At 43.6% G+C, this 16,036-nt stretch overlaps 2 protein-coding genes across 2 annotated transcripts in view; one reads left to right on the top strand and one right to left on the bottom strand.

The window, feature by feature from the left end:
* LOC140302894 (transmembrane protein 263) overlaps positions 1-10,073 on the bottom strand; it is a 211,661-nt gene extending 201,588 nt beyond the window's left edge. The window contains exon 1 of the mRNA XM_072381421.1: positions 10,058-10,073. The gene's annotated coding sequence lies outside the window, so the exon portion shown is untranslated. The remainder of the gene's footprint in view (positions 1-10,057) is intronic.
* Positions 298-7,751, top strand: gpr37l1a (G protein-coupled receptor 37 like 1a). The gene is made up of 2 exons (XM_072381416.1): positions 298-1,048; positions 3,823-7,751. Exons 1-2 carry the CDS (start codon positions 422-424, stop codon positions 4,837-4,839), a joined length of 1,644 nt encoding a protein of 547 aa, XP_072237517.1. The 5' UTR covers positions 298-421; the 3' UTR covers positions 4,840-7,751.
* Positions 10,074-16,036: the final 5,963 nt, after the last annotated feature.

The following is a 16,036-nucleotide window of genomic DNA, read 5'->3' as shown; positions in this document are numbered from 1 at the left end:
TGCCTCTAACTCTTTAAGAGATTAATATTTCAGTTAAATGTTACAAAACAAAGAAACCGTCTTTAAATACATGCGGAAAGTGCAGATTTATTTCATGTTGTGGTTGAGTTTTGTGCATTTTTGTCCATTTAAAAGCTAAAAATCTGAATGTTCTGCGGTCAGAAGAGCTGGAATTAAGTTTATTTTGTGTTCAAATTGTCCTTATTTTGAAACCTCTCACCGGAAGCTCCTTGTTGTGGAATTTGATGAGAAAAATAAGCTGCTGAACTCTCTGAGCTTCAAACCCCTCCATCAGGACCAGAGGGAGGAGGGACCGTCCCACAGACTGTTTCATGGACATTTTAACCTCAGGAGTGAAGTTTAGCTGCAGCACATGTCTGTGACAGAGTCCTAACACTCGGACCTGTTACTCAGCTCAACAATGAACCCGCTTTGGTGCGTTTTGCTTCTCTTTCTGCGGACAGCGGAGCTCCGGAGTGTCCTCACAGCTCCGGAGTTTCACACCGAGTCCGCGCCGGAGATACAGCGGGCGGAGGATGCTGCCTCGCCGGACAAGAACTCTCTGAACCGGGTGGAAAGTGTCGGACTTTACAACCTGAAAAGAGTCGCTCGGGGAGCCAAAGACGGGAGCTCCAGGAAAAGAGACCCGCTTCCTCAGAACAATCACGGACATCCACGCCGGTACGATGACCCGAGCGGCTACTTCACCACACCGCGGACGCACCGGAACACCGCAGCCCAGCTGAAGAACTCCTCGTCCGGACTCCTCAACCCGCTGTTCCCCGTCACCGACGGCTCCTACTGGGCGTACGCGGTGATGCTGCTCGCGCTCGTCCTGTTCGCCGCGGGCATCGTGGGGAACCTCGCGCTCATGTGCATCGTGTGGCACAACTTCTACCTGAAGAGCGCGTGGAACTGTGTCCTCGCGGGACTGGCTTTCTGGGACTTCCTCGTGCTCTTCTTCTGCCTCCCCGTGGTCGTCTTCCACGAGCTGACTTTGAAGCGGTTGTTAGGAGACCTGTCCTGCCGGCTCGTGCCCTACCTGGAGGTGAGGAAAGGTTGAACGTGCGCGCGGAGAAGGGGCACGTGTCCCTTTATTTGGCATATAATAACAATAAGAAGTTCCCAAAATAAGCCGACGGCACATTTTAGTGACGTTTCAGCAGTTTGAATCATTTATTTTAACTCGGTTTATGGCAGAAAGTGTCACGAGGACCTGATTTATTTTTTATTAGTTTTATTCTTATATCTCTGCTGATCTATTCCACAGCAGTAGCTCATATTTGCGTTAATAATCACCTCCTGTGTGTTAGAAAACACGTTTAAACACTATGAATTAAAGGACTTGAAGGGCTTAAATGATTTTAAAAACGTATTATTCATGTTAAAACTAAAAGAAATGCAATAAAACGACATTAAGGTTTATGTGAGCTGCAATAAGAGTGTTTTATTGGTCAGATTCATCTCTGAGGAATAATATTCACTTTTTGCAACAGTTTAAACCAACTTCAGGCTGAAATGAAATAAATGCTGATCAAAGTATTTCAGATTTCTTTATTTTCACTAAAACTCAAATATTAAGACATGTGGAAACAGCCCCATCAGAGCTGTGTTTACACCCCATGTTAGACTCATTGTAAATGATTTCCACTTTGTTTAGGGGACCTCCAGGTCTGTGATGAATGGCCCGTTTGTGCCTTTGTTCCCAGTTCCAGCAGACTTTACTCTGAACAAATGTGCTGTTATGGGCTGTTTGACCTCTTCACTTCTGTTTATGAACCGTCAGGCGAGGTCTGGGGGCCCGCGTGAAGCAGCTCTTCTTCCTCAGACCACTGAACCAAACAGCCAGACACAGCCGGGCCGTTTGTTCACAGCTGCAGGCCGTGAGATCCAGACCGACGAGTACAAACACTGCCGTTGATCTGAGGAAAGACACAAATAGGCGAATAGATAAATGTTCTTGGTGGTTCGGCTCAGTTTGGAGGAAACCAGGATGCACTAGTTTTCACCCAGAATTTGATTTTCAACACATTTTGTGGAAGTCTTACAAGTAAAAATCGTTCTATTTATTCATTTCTAACTTGTTTTTGGGATTTAAAAAAAAAAAAGGTAAATTTTTACTAAAATATGTTCAATTTATCAAAATATTCCATTTCAAATAAAAAAAATAGGAACAAAAACACAACCAGCAGTTTTTTCATTATTATCAGTCATGGAAATGTCAATAATAGTTGATTAAATTCAGTCTTAAATGTTGTGGAAAAGGACCGTTGCTTTAAATCATTCCTTTAAACGGTCGTTTAACATCATAAAAAAGGAGGAAAATAGTAAAAATGAGACTTGATCAAAGGCGTTTCAAACCCCAACGATTATTAACCAAAGAGAAAAGGAGAGTTTTGAATCATTTATTGATTAGACGGCATCAAAAGATGGAATCATTTCATCATGCAGATGTTCTGAGGACAGCTTTTAGCTCGGATATTAATCTGGTGATTGACTTCATCCAGATGTACGCTGCTGATGCACAACTGTAGCGTTTCTGTCCTGGAAAGCAGCCTGGAAAGTCCTTGTTTTTGGCTCTAAACCAGCTCAGAGCTTTCAGATCACTGAAGTGGAGTTTTGCTAATTTGTAATAACAGCTTGTCTGAAGCAGCCTTCAACAGGGTCAATCTGCCGGCCTCCTCCAGCCTTTGTTGCTGCCACCATTTTTATGCAAATGAGTGAATCTATTTCCTGCTAATTAATGAGGGTATTTGTTAAATAGCTCTTTTACTGAGCTGTGTTTAAAGCAGGTCGGCTGCCAGCGGTCTCTGTGCTCTGTTAGTTCAACTATTCTCATGCTAATTGAGGCTCTGTCTTAATTATCTTGAGTTGTGTCTTAACTCTTCGAGGTCATTAAGCACTCAGAGGGAGGACAAGTCCCCGTAACGATAGTCCGTGTTTCTGGCCAAAACCACCAACTTTAATGTGCACGAGGCTCCAATAACTGTCCCCTGCATGCAGGGTAATGGGCTTTTCCATCCCCCCTGAGTCTGTTTTATTTCCATGTTTCTGCTCTGAATGTTAATGGAAAGCCGTTGTTGAGCCTGTAGTCGCAGTTCTGGAGCTTGCACAACCTTTTCTTCGAGTTAAGCACAGCAAAGCAGAGGAATTCCCCAAAGTTGTATCCAAATGAGGTGTTTCTGCAGCAGGTTTCGGTATTCAGAAACCCTTCAGATCGAGACTATTTCTGGAAAAGTCTGGAAATCCTCAGACTGAGTCAGAATCTGGCTAAATAAGGCTGAATAATTGTATTAAATATGGTGAATAAAGCAGAACCAGAACGCCTCAGAACAGAACTGGTGATTTATACGGAATCAAACTTTAAAACATCCTGAAAATCAACACAAAATAAATCAAATGCTGATAAATAAGAGATATATTTCCAATGGTTCCATGTGCACGAAAGAATGAGAAATTATTGAATGACAAAAAGTCACTTTAATTATTTTAAATGATATTTTTAAGCTTCATTTGAGCCCTTGTGTCTCATCGGCTGTGCTTTGGAAAATGAGTTTGGCTGAAACGAGTCTTAGTTTGAGACAAATGGGAGTGAAACGGCTTAATAACAGGGAGGTAATGATGTTACTGACAGCTGCTGTCTTCATTCCCACAGAAATGAAACACAAAGGCTTGTGAAAGCAGCCGCTCGGTGACGTCATGAAGTAAAAGTCTGTGGGTTTTAACTGGTTTGGAGACTTTTTCATGCTGGAACTGATGGATGAAAGCGGCGGTTGGTGCTGCCACCTCTTGTTTCCTCACGCTTTGTCGTTTCTCTGTCAGGTGACCTCTCTGGGCGTGGCCACATTCAGCCTCTGTGCGCTGAGCATCGATCGCTTCCACGCCGCCACCGGACCCTTCCCGCACCAGGCTCCAAAGGTGGAGCACTGCCAGTCCATCCTGTCCAAGCTGTTCGTCATCTGGCTGGGCTCCATGGTGCTGGCCGCCCCCGAGCTGCTGCTGTGGCAGCTGCTGCAGGAAACCGTCAGCCTGCCGGCGCTGCCCTCGGACCTGCAGCGGAACCAGCCCGCCGGCTCGCTCATGGCAGCCTTGAGAGGCCGAACCGACACCTTTAAGGTGGATGTTTGTGTTCGGGAGCCTTCCGAGGAGCTGCCGGAGAGCATCTACGCCCTGGTGCTGACGTACCACGAGGCCCGCATGTGGTGGTTCTTCGGCTGCTACCTCTGTTTACCGCTGCTCTTCACCATGGCGTGCGACTTGGTCACAAGGCAGGTGTTGGCCCAGCGGCAGCCGCAGAAACCCATCGGTGACAAGGTGACGGGCAGAAGCTCCTCCTCCTCCTCATCCTCCTCCTCCATGAAGAAGAAGCAGCACGTGAGGGAGCACCGGCTGCGCTCCACGGTGATGGCGCTCACCCTGTTGTACATCACCTGCAACCTTCCACAGAGCATTTGCAACATCACGCTGGCCTACGTGTCTGGGGCGGTGAGGGCCGCCCTCCCGGCTCTGGTTCTGCCCGCTCTGGCTCTGGCGGAGCAGTTCCTGCTGTTCGTGCGCTGCTCGGTGACGCCGCTGTTGCTGCTCTGCCTGTGCCGCTCACTGGGCCAGGCCTTCATGGACTGCTGCTGCTGCTGCTGTGAGGAGTGCCTCCCCGACAGCAACTCTTCGTCCTCCGCCTCAACTGCTGCCACATCCGCCCTCTCCTCGCCCACCTCGCCCTCGCCGTCGTCCCTGTCTCCCTCCAGCAAGGAGGAGACGATGAAGATCGTGCTGCCGGCAGAACCGGCCGCCTACGACAGGGTGAAAGACTCTTCAGCGGCTCTTGGGACGCCCTGCTGAGCTCCAGAACTGTGTCCAGAACACATTTCTTTTCTTATTTTTGTATTTTTTATTGTTGTTTTATTTTGTTTTAGTGAGTTAAAAGCTGAGATCTGTGAAGAAAAAGAACCGAGATGAAATTTAGAAACAAACCAACGCGTTACAGAACTGCCACATCAGCACTTTGTAATGTCTGTAGAAAGTCAGAATCAGACGAATTATTCTTTATTCTTTGAGTTTTTTCTCTTTTATGTTTATTCACAATTTAATTAAACTCAAACATGAACATGAGGCATTTTAGAAATGGTACAAAAAACTGTTTACATTCAATAATGTTTTGATTTCATCAGATTACATGAAATAATGAGATTATAAACAAAATCAATCTTCATTTCTCCTTTAATAACTCGTCTCCCTCCTAAATAATCTTCACTAATTTGGAAGCTATTAGTTCATCATTATTATTATTTTTATTTTATTAACTAAGGAGAAGTTATGACACACTTCAGAAGAATCACATATAAAACCCATAAAGATCAAACATGAACTGAGAGGATAAATAAAACAAGTTAACATGCCGAGTTAAAAAGGATCAAAAACCTGTAGATCTGAAATGGATCCTCTGAAACAGATCCTTGTACACAGATCCTTTGAAACAGATCCTCTGAAACAGATCCTTGTACACAGATCCTTTGAAACAGATCCTTGTACACAGATCCTCTGAAACAGATCCTCTGAAACAGAGCCTCTGAAACAGATCTTCTGAAAAGGATCCTCTGAAACAGATCCTCTGAAAAGGATCCTCTGAAAAGGATCCTCTGAAACAGATCCTCGTACACAGATCCTCTGAAAAGGATCCTCTGAAACAGATCATCTGAAACAGATCCACTGAAACAGATCCTCTGAAATGGATCCTCTGAAACAGATCCTTGTACACAGATCCTTTGAAACAGAGCCTCTGACACAGATCCTCTGAAAAGGATCCTCTGAAACAGATCCTCGTACACAGATCTTCTGAAAAGGATCCTCTGAAACAGATCCTCGTACACAGATCCTCTGAAACAGATCTTCTGAAAAGGATCCTCTGAAAAAGATCTTCTGAAAAGGATCCTCTGAAACAGATCATCTGAAACAGATCCTCTGAAATGGATCCTCTGAAACAGATCCTTGTACACAGATCCTTTGAAACAGAGCCTCTGAAACAGATCCTCTGACACAGATCCTCTGAAAAGGATCCTCTGAAACAGATCCTCGTACACAGATCCTCTGAAACAGATCTTCTGTAAAGGATCCTCTGAAACAGATCTTCTGAAAAGGATCCTCTGAACCAGATCATCTGAAACAGATCCTCGTACACAGATCCACTGAAACAGATCCTCTGAAATGGATCCTCTGAAACAGATCCTCGTACACAGATCCACTGAAACAGATCCTCTGAAATGGATCCTCTGAAACAGATCCTCTGACACAGATCCTCTGAAAAGGATCCTCTGAAACAGATCCTCTGAAACAGATCTTCTGAAACAGATCCTGTGACACAGATCCTCTGAAAAGGATCCTCTGAAACAGATCCACTGAAACAGATCCTCTGAAATGGATCCTCTGAAACAGATCCTCGTACACAGATCCACTGAAACAGATCCTCGTACACAGATCCACTGAAACAGATCCTCTGAAACAGATCCACTGAAACAGATCCTCTGAAATGGATCATCTGAAACAGATCCTCTGAAACAGATCCTCGTACACAGATCCACTGAAACAGATCCTCTGAAACGGATCCTCTGAAACAGATCCTCTGAAACAGATCCTCTGAAACGGATCCTCGTACATAGATCCTCTGACACAGATCCACTGAAACAGATCCTCTAAAACGGATCCTCTGAAATGGATCATCTGAAACAGATCCTTTGAAAAGGATCCTCTGAAACAGATCCTCTGAAACAGATCCTCTGAAACGGATCCTCGTACATAGATCCTCTGACACAGATCCACTGAAACAGATCCTCTAAAACGGATCCTCTGAAATGGATCATCTGAAACAGATCCTCTGAAACGGATCCTCGTACATAGATCCTCTGACACAGATCCACTGAAACAGATCCACTGAAACAGACCCTGAGTGCAAAGATGTTGAATAAGAGATGACGGTGTGTAAATATGGAGGAAACAGACCGAGAACAGTCAGGTACCGAGTCTACATGGAACAACTAACCACACAACAGAGTTACATTTATACTCTTAAAAGGTTTATTCTTTTTACTTTCACTGTATCTAACGAGCATCCCCAGGATGCGTGTAAGGCAGTAAATAACACCCTTATAATCCTTTATTATCATAACGTGGCAGCTACACGTCTCCTATTCTTTGTCATGTATAAATCAGAGTTTTCTCAGATCTCAGTTTCTTTTTTTAAACTCCTCGTAGAAATAAATTGTAATGATCCTTTAAAGCGATGGTGTCGAGCCACCGTAGAACAGATCTGAGAACTGTGTTTTCTTTCTTTAGAACAGGACGTAGATGCATTTCACTTGGTTTCTGTAATCTGTAACATTCAGGATATAAAACATTACATGCTCTGAGTACCGTGTGAAGGACAAACCGGATCATTTGAGGACAGATGAAGACCTTCTGATGTTTCAGAACATTTTAAAATAGTATTTTAATGCTGCTTTGATCTCTTTTTTATTTCATGACTGTTTTTTTAATAGAATGTGATTTTCTGTAGCAGAAAAAACGTTTTTACTTGTGAATATTTTTCTTTTTTTACCTGTAGAACCTTTTCTTACTCTGACTCTGTTCATCTTTTCAGAATCTGTTAAGAATTTTAAGGTTTTTATGACTTGCTGATTGCAGAAGAATCAACAATGTGAAGCTCGGACATATCTTGTATCATTTTTCTGATTAATCAAACAATAAATTCAGTGAAAGGATGATTTCCAGTAATGAACTGATCCAACAGGCTCTGCACCCGGAGCTTCTAAATTAAGTTCTATAGAGCTCCTCTGCAGAAGTATTCATTCATCAGACATCTGCACCATCATGTCTTCTGTGAACAGCCGACTGTCCTCGAACTACCAGGAGTCCAGCGGGTTTAAAACAGAACTAACGCAGGGTTGAGTCTTCTGGAAATATTCAGACTGTGATGATTAAAAAAGGATCAAATGAGTCGGTCCAAACGCTCTCTGATGCTGCCAGAAGGAGAACAAGAAATTTGGTGCAACTTTAGTTGTTTTTTGGATTAACTTTACTTAGAGGAATGGTTCCTGTATGGTTCCTGTGTGCTCTGAACTGGGAGGAATGGTTCCTGTGTGCTCTGAACTGGGAGGAATGGTTCCTGAGTGCTCTGAACTGGGAGGAATGGTTCCTGTATGGTTCCTGTGTGGTTCCTGTGTGGTTCCTGTGTGCTCTGGACTGGGAGGAATGGTTCCTGTATGGTTCCTGTGTGCTCTGAACTGGGAGGAATGGTTCCTGTGTGCTCTGGACTGGGAGGAATGGTTCCTGTGTGGTTCCTGTGTGCTCTGAACTGGGAGGAATGGTTCCTGTATGGTTCCTGTGTGTTCTGAACTGGGAGGAATGGTTCCTGTGTGCTCTGAACTGGGAGGAATGGTTCCTGTGTGTTCTGAACTGGGAGGAATGGTTTCTGTGTGCTCTGAACTGGGAGGAATGGTTCCTGTGTGCTCTGAACTGGGAGGAATGGTTCCTGTGTGCTCTGAACTGGGAGGAATGGTTCCTGTGTGCTCTGAACTGGGAGGAATGGTTCCTGTATGGTTCCTGTGTGCTCTGAACTGGGAGGAATGGTTCCTGTATGGTTCCTGTGTGCTCTGAACTGGGAGGAATGGTTCCTGTGTGCTCTGAACTGGGAGGAATGGTTCCTGTGTGGTTCCTGTGTGCTCTGAACTGGGAGGAATGGTTCCTGTATGGTTCCTGTGTGCTCTGAACTGGGAGGAATGGTTCCTGTGTGCTCTGAACTGGGAGGAATGGTTTCTGTGTGCTCTGAACTGGGAGGAATGGTTCCTATGTGCTCTGAACTGGGAGGAATGGTTCCTGTATGGTTCCTGTGTGCTCTGAACTGGGAGGAATGGTTCCTGTGTGGTTCCTGTGTGCTCTGAACTGGGAGGAATGGTTCCTGTATGGTTCCTGTGTGCTCTGAACTGGGAGGAATGATTCCTGTATGGTTCCTGTGTGCTCTGAACTGGGAGGAATGGTTCCTGTATGGTTCCTGTGTGCTCTGAACTGGGAGGAATAGTTCCTGTGTGCTCTGAACTGGGAGGAATGGTTCCTGTATGGTTCCTGTGTGCTCTGAACTGGGAGGAATGGTTCCTATGTGCTCTGAACTGGGAGGAATGGTTCCTGTATGGTTCCTGTGTGCTCTGAACTGGGAGGAATGGTTCCTGTGTGGTTCCTGTGTGCTCTGAACTGGGAGGAATGGTTCCTGTATGGTTCCTGTGTGCTCTGAACTGGGAGGAATGATTCCTGTATGGTTCCTGTGTGCTCTGAACTGGGAGGAATGGTTCCTGTATGGTTCCTGTGTGCTCTGAACTGGGAGGAATAGTTCCTGTGTGCTCTGAACTGGGAGGAATGGTTCCTGTATGGTTCCTGTATGGTTCCTGTATGGTTCCTGTGTGCTCTGAACTGGGAGGAATGGTTCCTGTGTGCTCTGGACTGGGAGGAATGGTTCCTGTGTGGTTACTGTGTGCTCTGAACTGGGAGGAATGGTTCCTGTGTGCTCTGAACTGGGAGGAATGGTTCCTGTATGGTTCCTGTGTGCTCTGAACTGGGAGGAATGGTTCCTGTATGGTTCCTGTGTGCTCTGAACTGGGAGGAATGGTTCCTGTGTGGTTACTGTGTGCTCTGAACTGGGAGGAATGGTTCCTGTGTGCTCTGAACTGGGAGGAATGGTTCCTGTATGGTTCCTGTGTGCTCTGAACTGGGAGGAATGGTTCCTGTATGGTTCCTGTATGGTTCCTGTGTGCTCTGAACTGGGAGGAATGGTTCCTGTGTGCTCTGAACTGGGAGGAATGCCACTCAGCTGTGCTCTGAACACCCACTGAAGGAAAAGGCTCTTCATGCCTGACTGTGACGCTGCTTTTTGTTATCATTCGATTACTGAAGGTCACAGCTTCACAATAACAGTTGGCCTTTGAGCTTCTGCAGACATAATGAACACAGACGCTCTGTGAACTGTTGCTCGGGAGAACAGACAAGAATTCTTCACTTAGCCGAGTATTTCCAGAACTTTCTCAGCTTCTTCTTCTTCCTTTTCTGATTGGTCGGTTTGCAGTGTCGGCGATTTCATTTGCTGTTTTGTTTTAAATGTTCTCAGTCGGTCGGTGCTCATCTTTTGTCCTTAAACAGAGAAAAAGTTACACTTTGGTGCTATTTATACAACATCTGGACAGGAGACATCCCCCTGTAGGTTGTGCAGAGGTTTTAAAATGCAACAGCTGTGAAACAACAAGGTTTCTCCTCTGATTCAATGCTTTGTTGTTGCAGTAAGAAGCTGAGGACATATCAGCATATTCTACTCTCAGTCCGAGTGTTTTAACCTGAGCTGTTCTGTTTCACTACAGCGGTCCAGCTGCACATGCATGTGAGTGCTTGTACGTCTGCAGAGTGGCTAAACTACCAGGTTTTCTCTGGCTAAAAGACTGCTCTGTTTATCTCAAAATAATGAGTTCTACAAGCTCCTGAAGGGCCCCGAGTTAAGTTTCCCTTTTGGTTTTGGCTCAGTTTGTTTTACACTGAAATCTGGATGCTTTATGCAAAGTTTATCCATCGTTCTCCCCCTCATTAACAGCACTGAAGGCCAAAACTGATGTCACATTACACTGTAAACAGGGAAATATTGTACAATAATGGGAGAAAAAACAAGTGATGACATCACAGAAATGTTCCATAACAGAAATACAGTTTATGCCTTTACTTTCACATCCTCTTATGTTTATTTAGGATTTTTACTGTTAAATGAAGAATGTTCATGAGAATCAGATTTCCTTTAAATATGTTCAAATACTGCTGGAATACAAAATAAATCATCGATCCCTGTGGTTTTCTGGTGTCACTTTAAGGTTCTCACTGAAACTCTGTGTTGGGCTGATCGGTGGACGCCATTTTCTTTGTATGATTTCTTTATTTGTTCGTTTTCTGGTGTGTGGTTCCTCCCTTTTTGTTCCTAAAGTTCATGTGGGGTGCGGTTGTGTTTCAGTCGCTCTGTTTTTTTAATCTTTTTTTAGTTTTTTGGTGGTTTTATTGTGCTTTTTGGTCAGTGGCTGCTCACCCTGGTTTACACTCTGAATGATGAGTTCAGTGTCTCGTTCATTGTATCTAATTTTTTGAAGGCATTAACATTATTAAACTTGAATTCAACTGTTCGGATACTGAGTCTGCATGTTCTCCCCGTGTATCCGTGGGTTCTCTGGGTTCTCCGGGTACTCCGGCTTCCTTAAAACCTGCATGTCAGCTGAACTGGTGACTAAATTGTCCATAAGAGTGAGCGTGGATGTTTGTCTCGTTTGTGTCTGTGAGGCCCCGTGATGGACCGGTGACCTGTTCAGGCTGTACCCCGCCTCTCGCCCAATGACAGCTTCGACAGGCTCCAACCCCCCCCCACAACCCTGATTTTGATTAAGCAGGTAAAGAAGATGGATGAATAGAAGATACAAATTCAGTTTTTAAAAAATACAGAAACTTTTGCTGTTCACAAAGTGCCTGTTTCGTGCTTGACATCAGGTGTAAGTGCAGAATAACTACTCCTGACCTGATGATCCAGTGAAGGCAGCTACTGTTAGCCACTGAAAGGTGGAGACGGGCAGGCCATGTATTTGCTTTCTCAGGGAGAAATAAAACTGCCTAACAGGACACTGCTGAATGTGATTCACATCAGAGGAGGATTTATCCGTGGCTAAGCTCTCCGATGACCAAAAAATAAGCAGATATACTGGATAAATAAATAAATCTACACAGTTTCACCCGCTGGTTTTCTAAGAACACACACTGGATCTGTAAGTCACTCCATTGCTGCCCGGCTCGATCTCAGGACAGAACATGAAATATAGCAGTGCAGAATCTCCCAGTTTCCAGCTTCACATTCAACTGGATAGTGTGGTGGTGTGATTGCCACCTTTTGTGTGGGACACCTGGGTTCAAATCCCCCTGCATGAAAGGTATTACCTCCAGTAGGGGTCCTTAGGCAAGACTCCCTTTACCCTACCTGGATAAAAGCATCTGCCAAATGCATAAAGACTAAAAAACTGAGCAGCTATGTCTTCCTTACCCTGTTCTCAGTACAGTATGTTAACAGCTTACTGATTCTCTGTGAACATGTCGATGTTCCATGTCTATTCTCCCGTGTTCAGTTACACAAGAGAAATGGCCGCTGAGGCTTATAAGGAGAATAGAGAGGAATGAGGGGATGGCAGAAAGGTTTAATCAATGGACTGTTGCTCCACTCTGAACCCTTTTGCACCAGAGATGGTTTGAAACTCATTCTTCAACGATTCTGGTTAAGATTAGTTGTTAAAAGGTCATGATTACAGGTGATATAGACACAAAAATCTACAATGATTCGGCCTGACGGAGTATAACAACAGTCCAGGTATGAGTGGCCATCTCATCATTTACAATCATGGAATGTGGCTCCACAGGTGAGACTGTACTGAGAATAATTTGGGAAGAAAAGAAATGCTAATTCTGTTTTTTATCTGTTTACTTTCTGTCCTTAAAAAGTTAACAAAAAGAACTGATGATAAAGGGAAGAAGTAGCGGCCTCCAGCCACACTGAAGCAAATAAAACCAGAATGCTGCCTCATGTGATTCATGAAGAAGCAGATTTTAAACCCCAACAAAGAAAAAAACATCACCATATTATCCCATATCCTGGTTCACAGTGTAGCATCTGACACGAGCGCAATATTTCTATCCACATATCATATTTATCACCATTATTACCTGCTTCCCACCTTCACACAGAGCCGTTTTTGCCAGATAATTTGCTGTGTAAACGCATGTTAGATACAGATATGTTATGGTTCTGTGATAAATATTGTTATTGACTCATATCTGCACACATTATATGGATCAAAATAACTGTCATCTCACGCCCTTTTGTAAAATATGTGCTCGAGGTGTCAAAAATAAGTAAAAAATGCAGTTAAATTATTAAGAAGTGAGGATCTCCTCTTAGCACAAGGGTAATACAAAAGTGGCAATATAAAGTGGCCATATTCTGACTGATTCAGAGGCATTTTAGGGATTTCTATAGACTAATAAAATGCAAACTGGTCACATCGATGATCTACATGTTTACAGAACTCTCGCTGAGGGTGCCCTGACAGACCTGATTGTGGTTCTTGTTGAAGTTTTTCAAAGCTGCAGCTGATTGTGGAGCTAAATAAGTCCACCCCTCCAAACTGGAGCCAAATGTGGCAGCTCTGTTTGGGCTGGAGCTGGCTCAGAGTTCGACCTCCTGGAAGAGAAAGCAGGCAGCTGTTCCGAGTGTCTCGTGGCCTTACTTGGCTGAGAATCTGGGACAAACAGGGTGCCGATTTGGGCTTAAAATGTGCAATTTCATGGGAAACGAACACATTTCTCAAGGATGCCAACATTTTTCGAATGATTTACTTTGAAAATTCCTTTAAGTAGACAAAGAAGAATTCTTCTTCTGTGCCTTTTAGGTGATTTTGGGCTCATTCTGCTGTGCCTCTCAGTTATTGTGTTTGATTAGTTCTGATCAGAGATGACAAAGTGTCTGAGATCATGCAGGATATGGAATATTTCGCAGGGCAGGAATGACCTAAAGATCACCATAGTGGTGATTCCCACCTTTTTCATCAGATGGGGGGAGGTTAGCTCACAGCACCACTCTGTAGAGCAGACAGAGGGAGACAGATGCAAACTGGAAATGTAGCAAAGGACAAACTAATGCTGCATGAAAACTAATGTTATATAAAAACCATCCTGAAGTGTGAGCTGCGGAACCTTCTGCTGGATCCTCAGATTGGTTTATTAGTTTTCTGCTGTGTGTTTTAGAGCTTTTATGGCAGGTTAAAGAGGCTCAAAGTGCTCGAATATAATGGGCCTGATGTGGAGTTTGGGGAACACTTTTCACTCGAGGGATTTCAGAAAAAAACAAAAGGTCCATCACAATGACAGTCCCATCGGGGGAAAGAGGGCAAAATGTTTTTATGTCTGAAGAAAAAAACTGTGGGCTGAAGGGTAGTTTAAATTAGGATTATTTTTGTGTAAAAATCCTCATCGTTACAAAGATATTGATTAGGTCAGCTATGGTGTGTCTGAGCTGTGGGGCTGCAGAGGGCGTTCCTCACGTTTCAGAAAATTCCCATCGTTCTCTATGGGTTTTCGAATCCATAAAGTCCATTTTTTTAATCCATTACGCCTTATAAATCATTACTATAAGTCACAGTAGAACATTATCCATCATCCACCACTTTTCTATGTGTTTTCTCAAAGTTGTGGGACGAGTTTTGTGCATTGGAAACTGTAATAAACACAGTCTCTGCGCCTGATTCACAGATGAACCGGATCTTCTGATTACGATGCAACTTTCCCTCATATTGTGTTTCTATCACAGACACCAGGGTTTAACCAGATAAAGAATGAAGCAGTAAAGAGGTTAACTGTTGACTTCCAGGGTTATCAAGTGAAGTCAGTGAGGAAGTTAGGAGTATAAATCGTAAATTCTGAAAGCTTTAATTTAGCTGAAGACACCTGTAGGCCTCCCATAGTCTGCAGTCTGTGAGTTTCACTTTAAGGGCTGCTGCTGTAAGCTGAGCTTCTTCCTTTGAGCTGAAATATTTGTCCTCCTACATCGTTGTGCCTGGGCAAAGAGAAGGAGGAGGGGAGGCCTCAATAAGGCCCGCTTTGTTCAGGCATCCCCCTCTCTGGCTCAGAGAGAGAAACACTTGAACAAAGCTGCATATCAATCGCCATCCGCTGAGGGAGTTGCTAAGCTACAACACCCACCGCCTCCCACCAGCTGCCCCAGTCGCTGAGGAGAGAGAAGAAAGAGGGCTGAGATGCAAGGGAGGAAGAACGGCTGTGGTGCACCCAGATAAGCAGAAACTCAAACTCCTCTCTTCTTGGTTGCCTGGGAAACCAGCTGAGACACAGCAGTGAGGTGGCCTCAAACCAACAGCGTCCCCGGTTTGAACCAGACGGCGGCCTGAGCACGGATCCTGAATGATCCTGCTGGGTCCACATGGTTCTGAATCCTCTTTTCACCTAAACTGCCTGAAAAGTTCATCTGTGAACTGAAAACTGAATCAACTAAGCAATGATTCACGATGCCTTCGGGTTGATTTGTAAACTGTGTGAGACAAAAATATTTGTAATCATTCATTAGGTCAGTTTAAAAAATAACTCTGCATCAGTCTTTAGTTTACTTTGTGTTTTGCTAAACAGTATTGTTACGATGGTTTAGTTACGATGGTTTAGTTACGATGGTTTAGTTATGATGGTTTAGTTATGATGGTTTAGTTACGATGGTTTAGTTATGATGGTTTAGTTACGATGGTTTAGTTACGATGGTATAGTTATGATGGTTTAGTTATGATGGTTTAGTTACGATGGTTTAGTTATGATGGTTTAGTTATGATGGTTTAGTTATGATGGTTTAGTTATGATGGTTTAGTTATGATGGTATAGTTGCAAAAGTACAGTTCCGATAGTGTAGTTATGATAGTGTAGTTACGATGGTTTAGTTATGATGGTTTAGTTACGATGGTTTAGTTACGATGGTATAGTTATGATGGTTTAGTTATGATGGTTTAGTTATGATGGTTTAGTTATGATGGTATAGTTACAATGGTTTGGTTATGATGGTTTAGTTATGATGGTTTAGTTATGATGGTTTAGTTACGATGGTTTAGTTACGATGGTTTAGTTATGATGGTTTAGTTATGATGGTATAGTTACGATGGTTTAGTTACGATGGTTTAGTTATGATGGTTTAGTTATGATGGTATAGTTATGATGGTTTAGTTATGATGGTTTAGTTATGATGGTTTAGTTACGATGGTTTAGTTACAATGGTTTAGTTATGATGGTTTAGTTATGATGGTTTAGTTACGATAGTGTAGTTATGATGGTTTAGTTGCAAAAGTACAGTTCCGATAGTGTAGTTATGATAGTGTAGTTACGATGGTTTAGTTATGATGGTTTAGTTATGATGGTTTAGTTATGATGGTTTAGTTATGAT

Source organism: Leuresthes tenuis, unplaced genomic scaffold (genome assembly GCF_036924035.1).
Source record: "Leuresthes tenuis unplaced genomic scaffold, fLeuTen1.0.hap1 SCAF_3, whole genome shotgun sequence".
NCBI classification, from domain to species: domain Eukaryota; kingdom Metazoa; phylum Chordata; class Actinopteri; order Atheriniformes; family Atherinopsidae; genus Leuresthes; species Leuresthes tenuis.
This window is presented reverse-complemented; position numbering and strand designations above follow the sequence as displayed.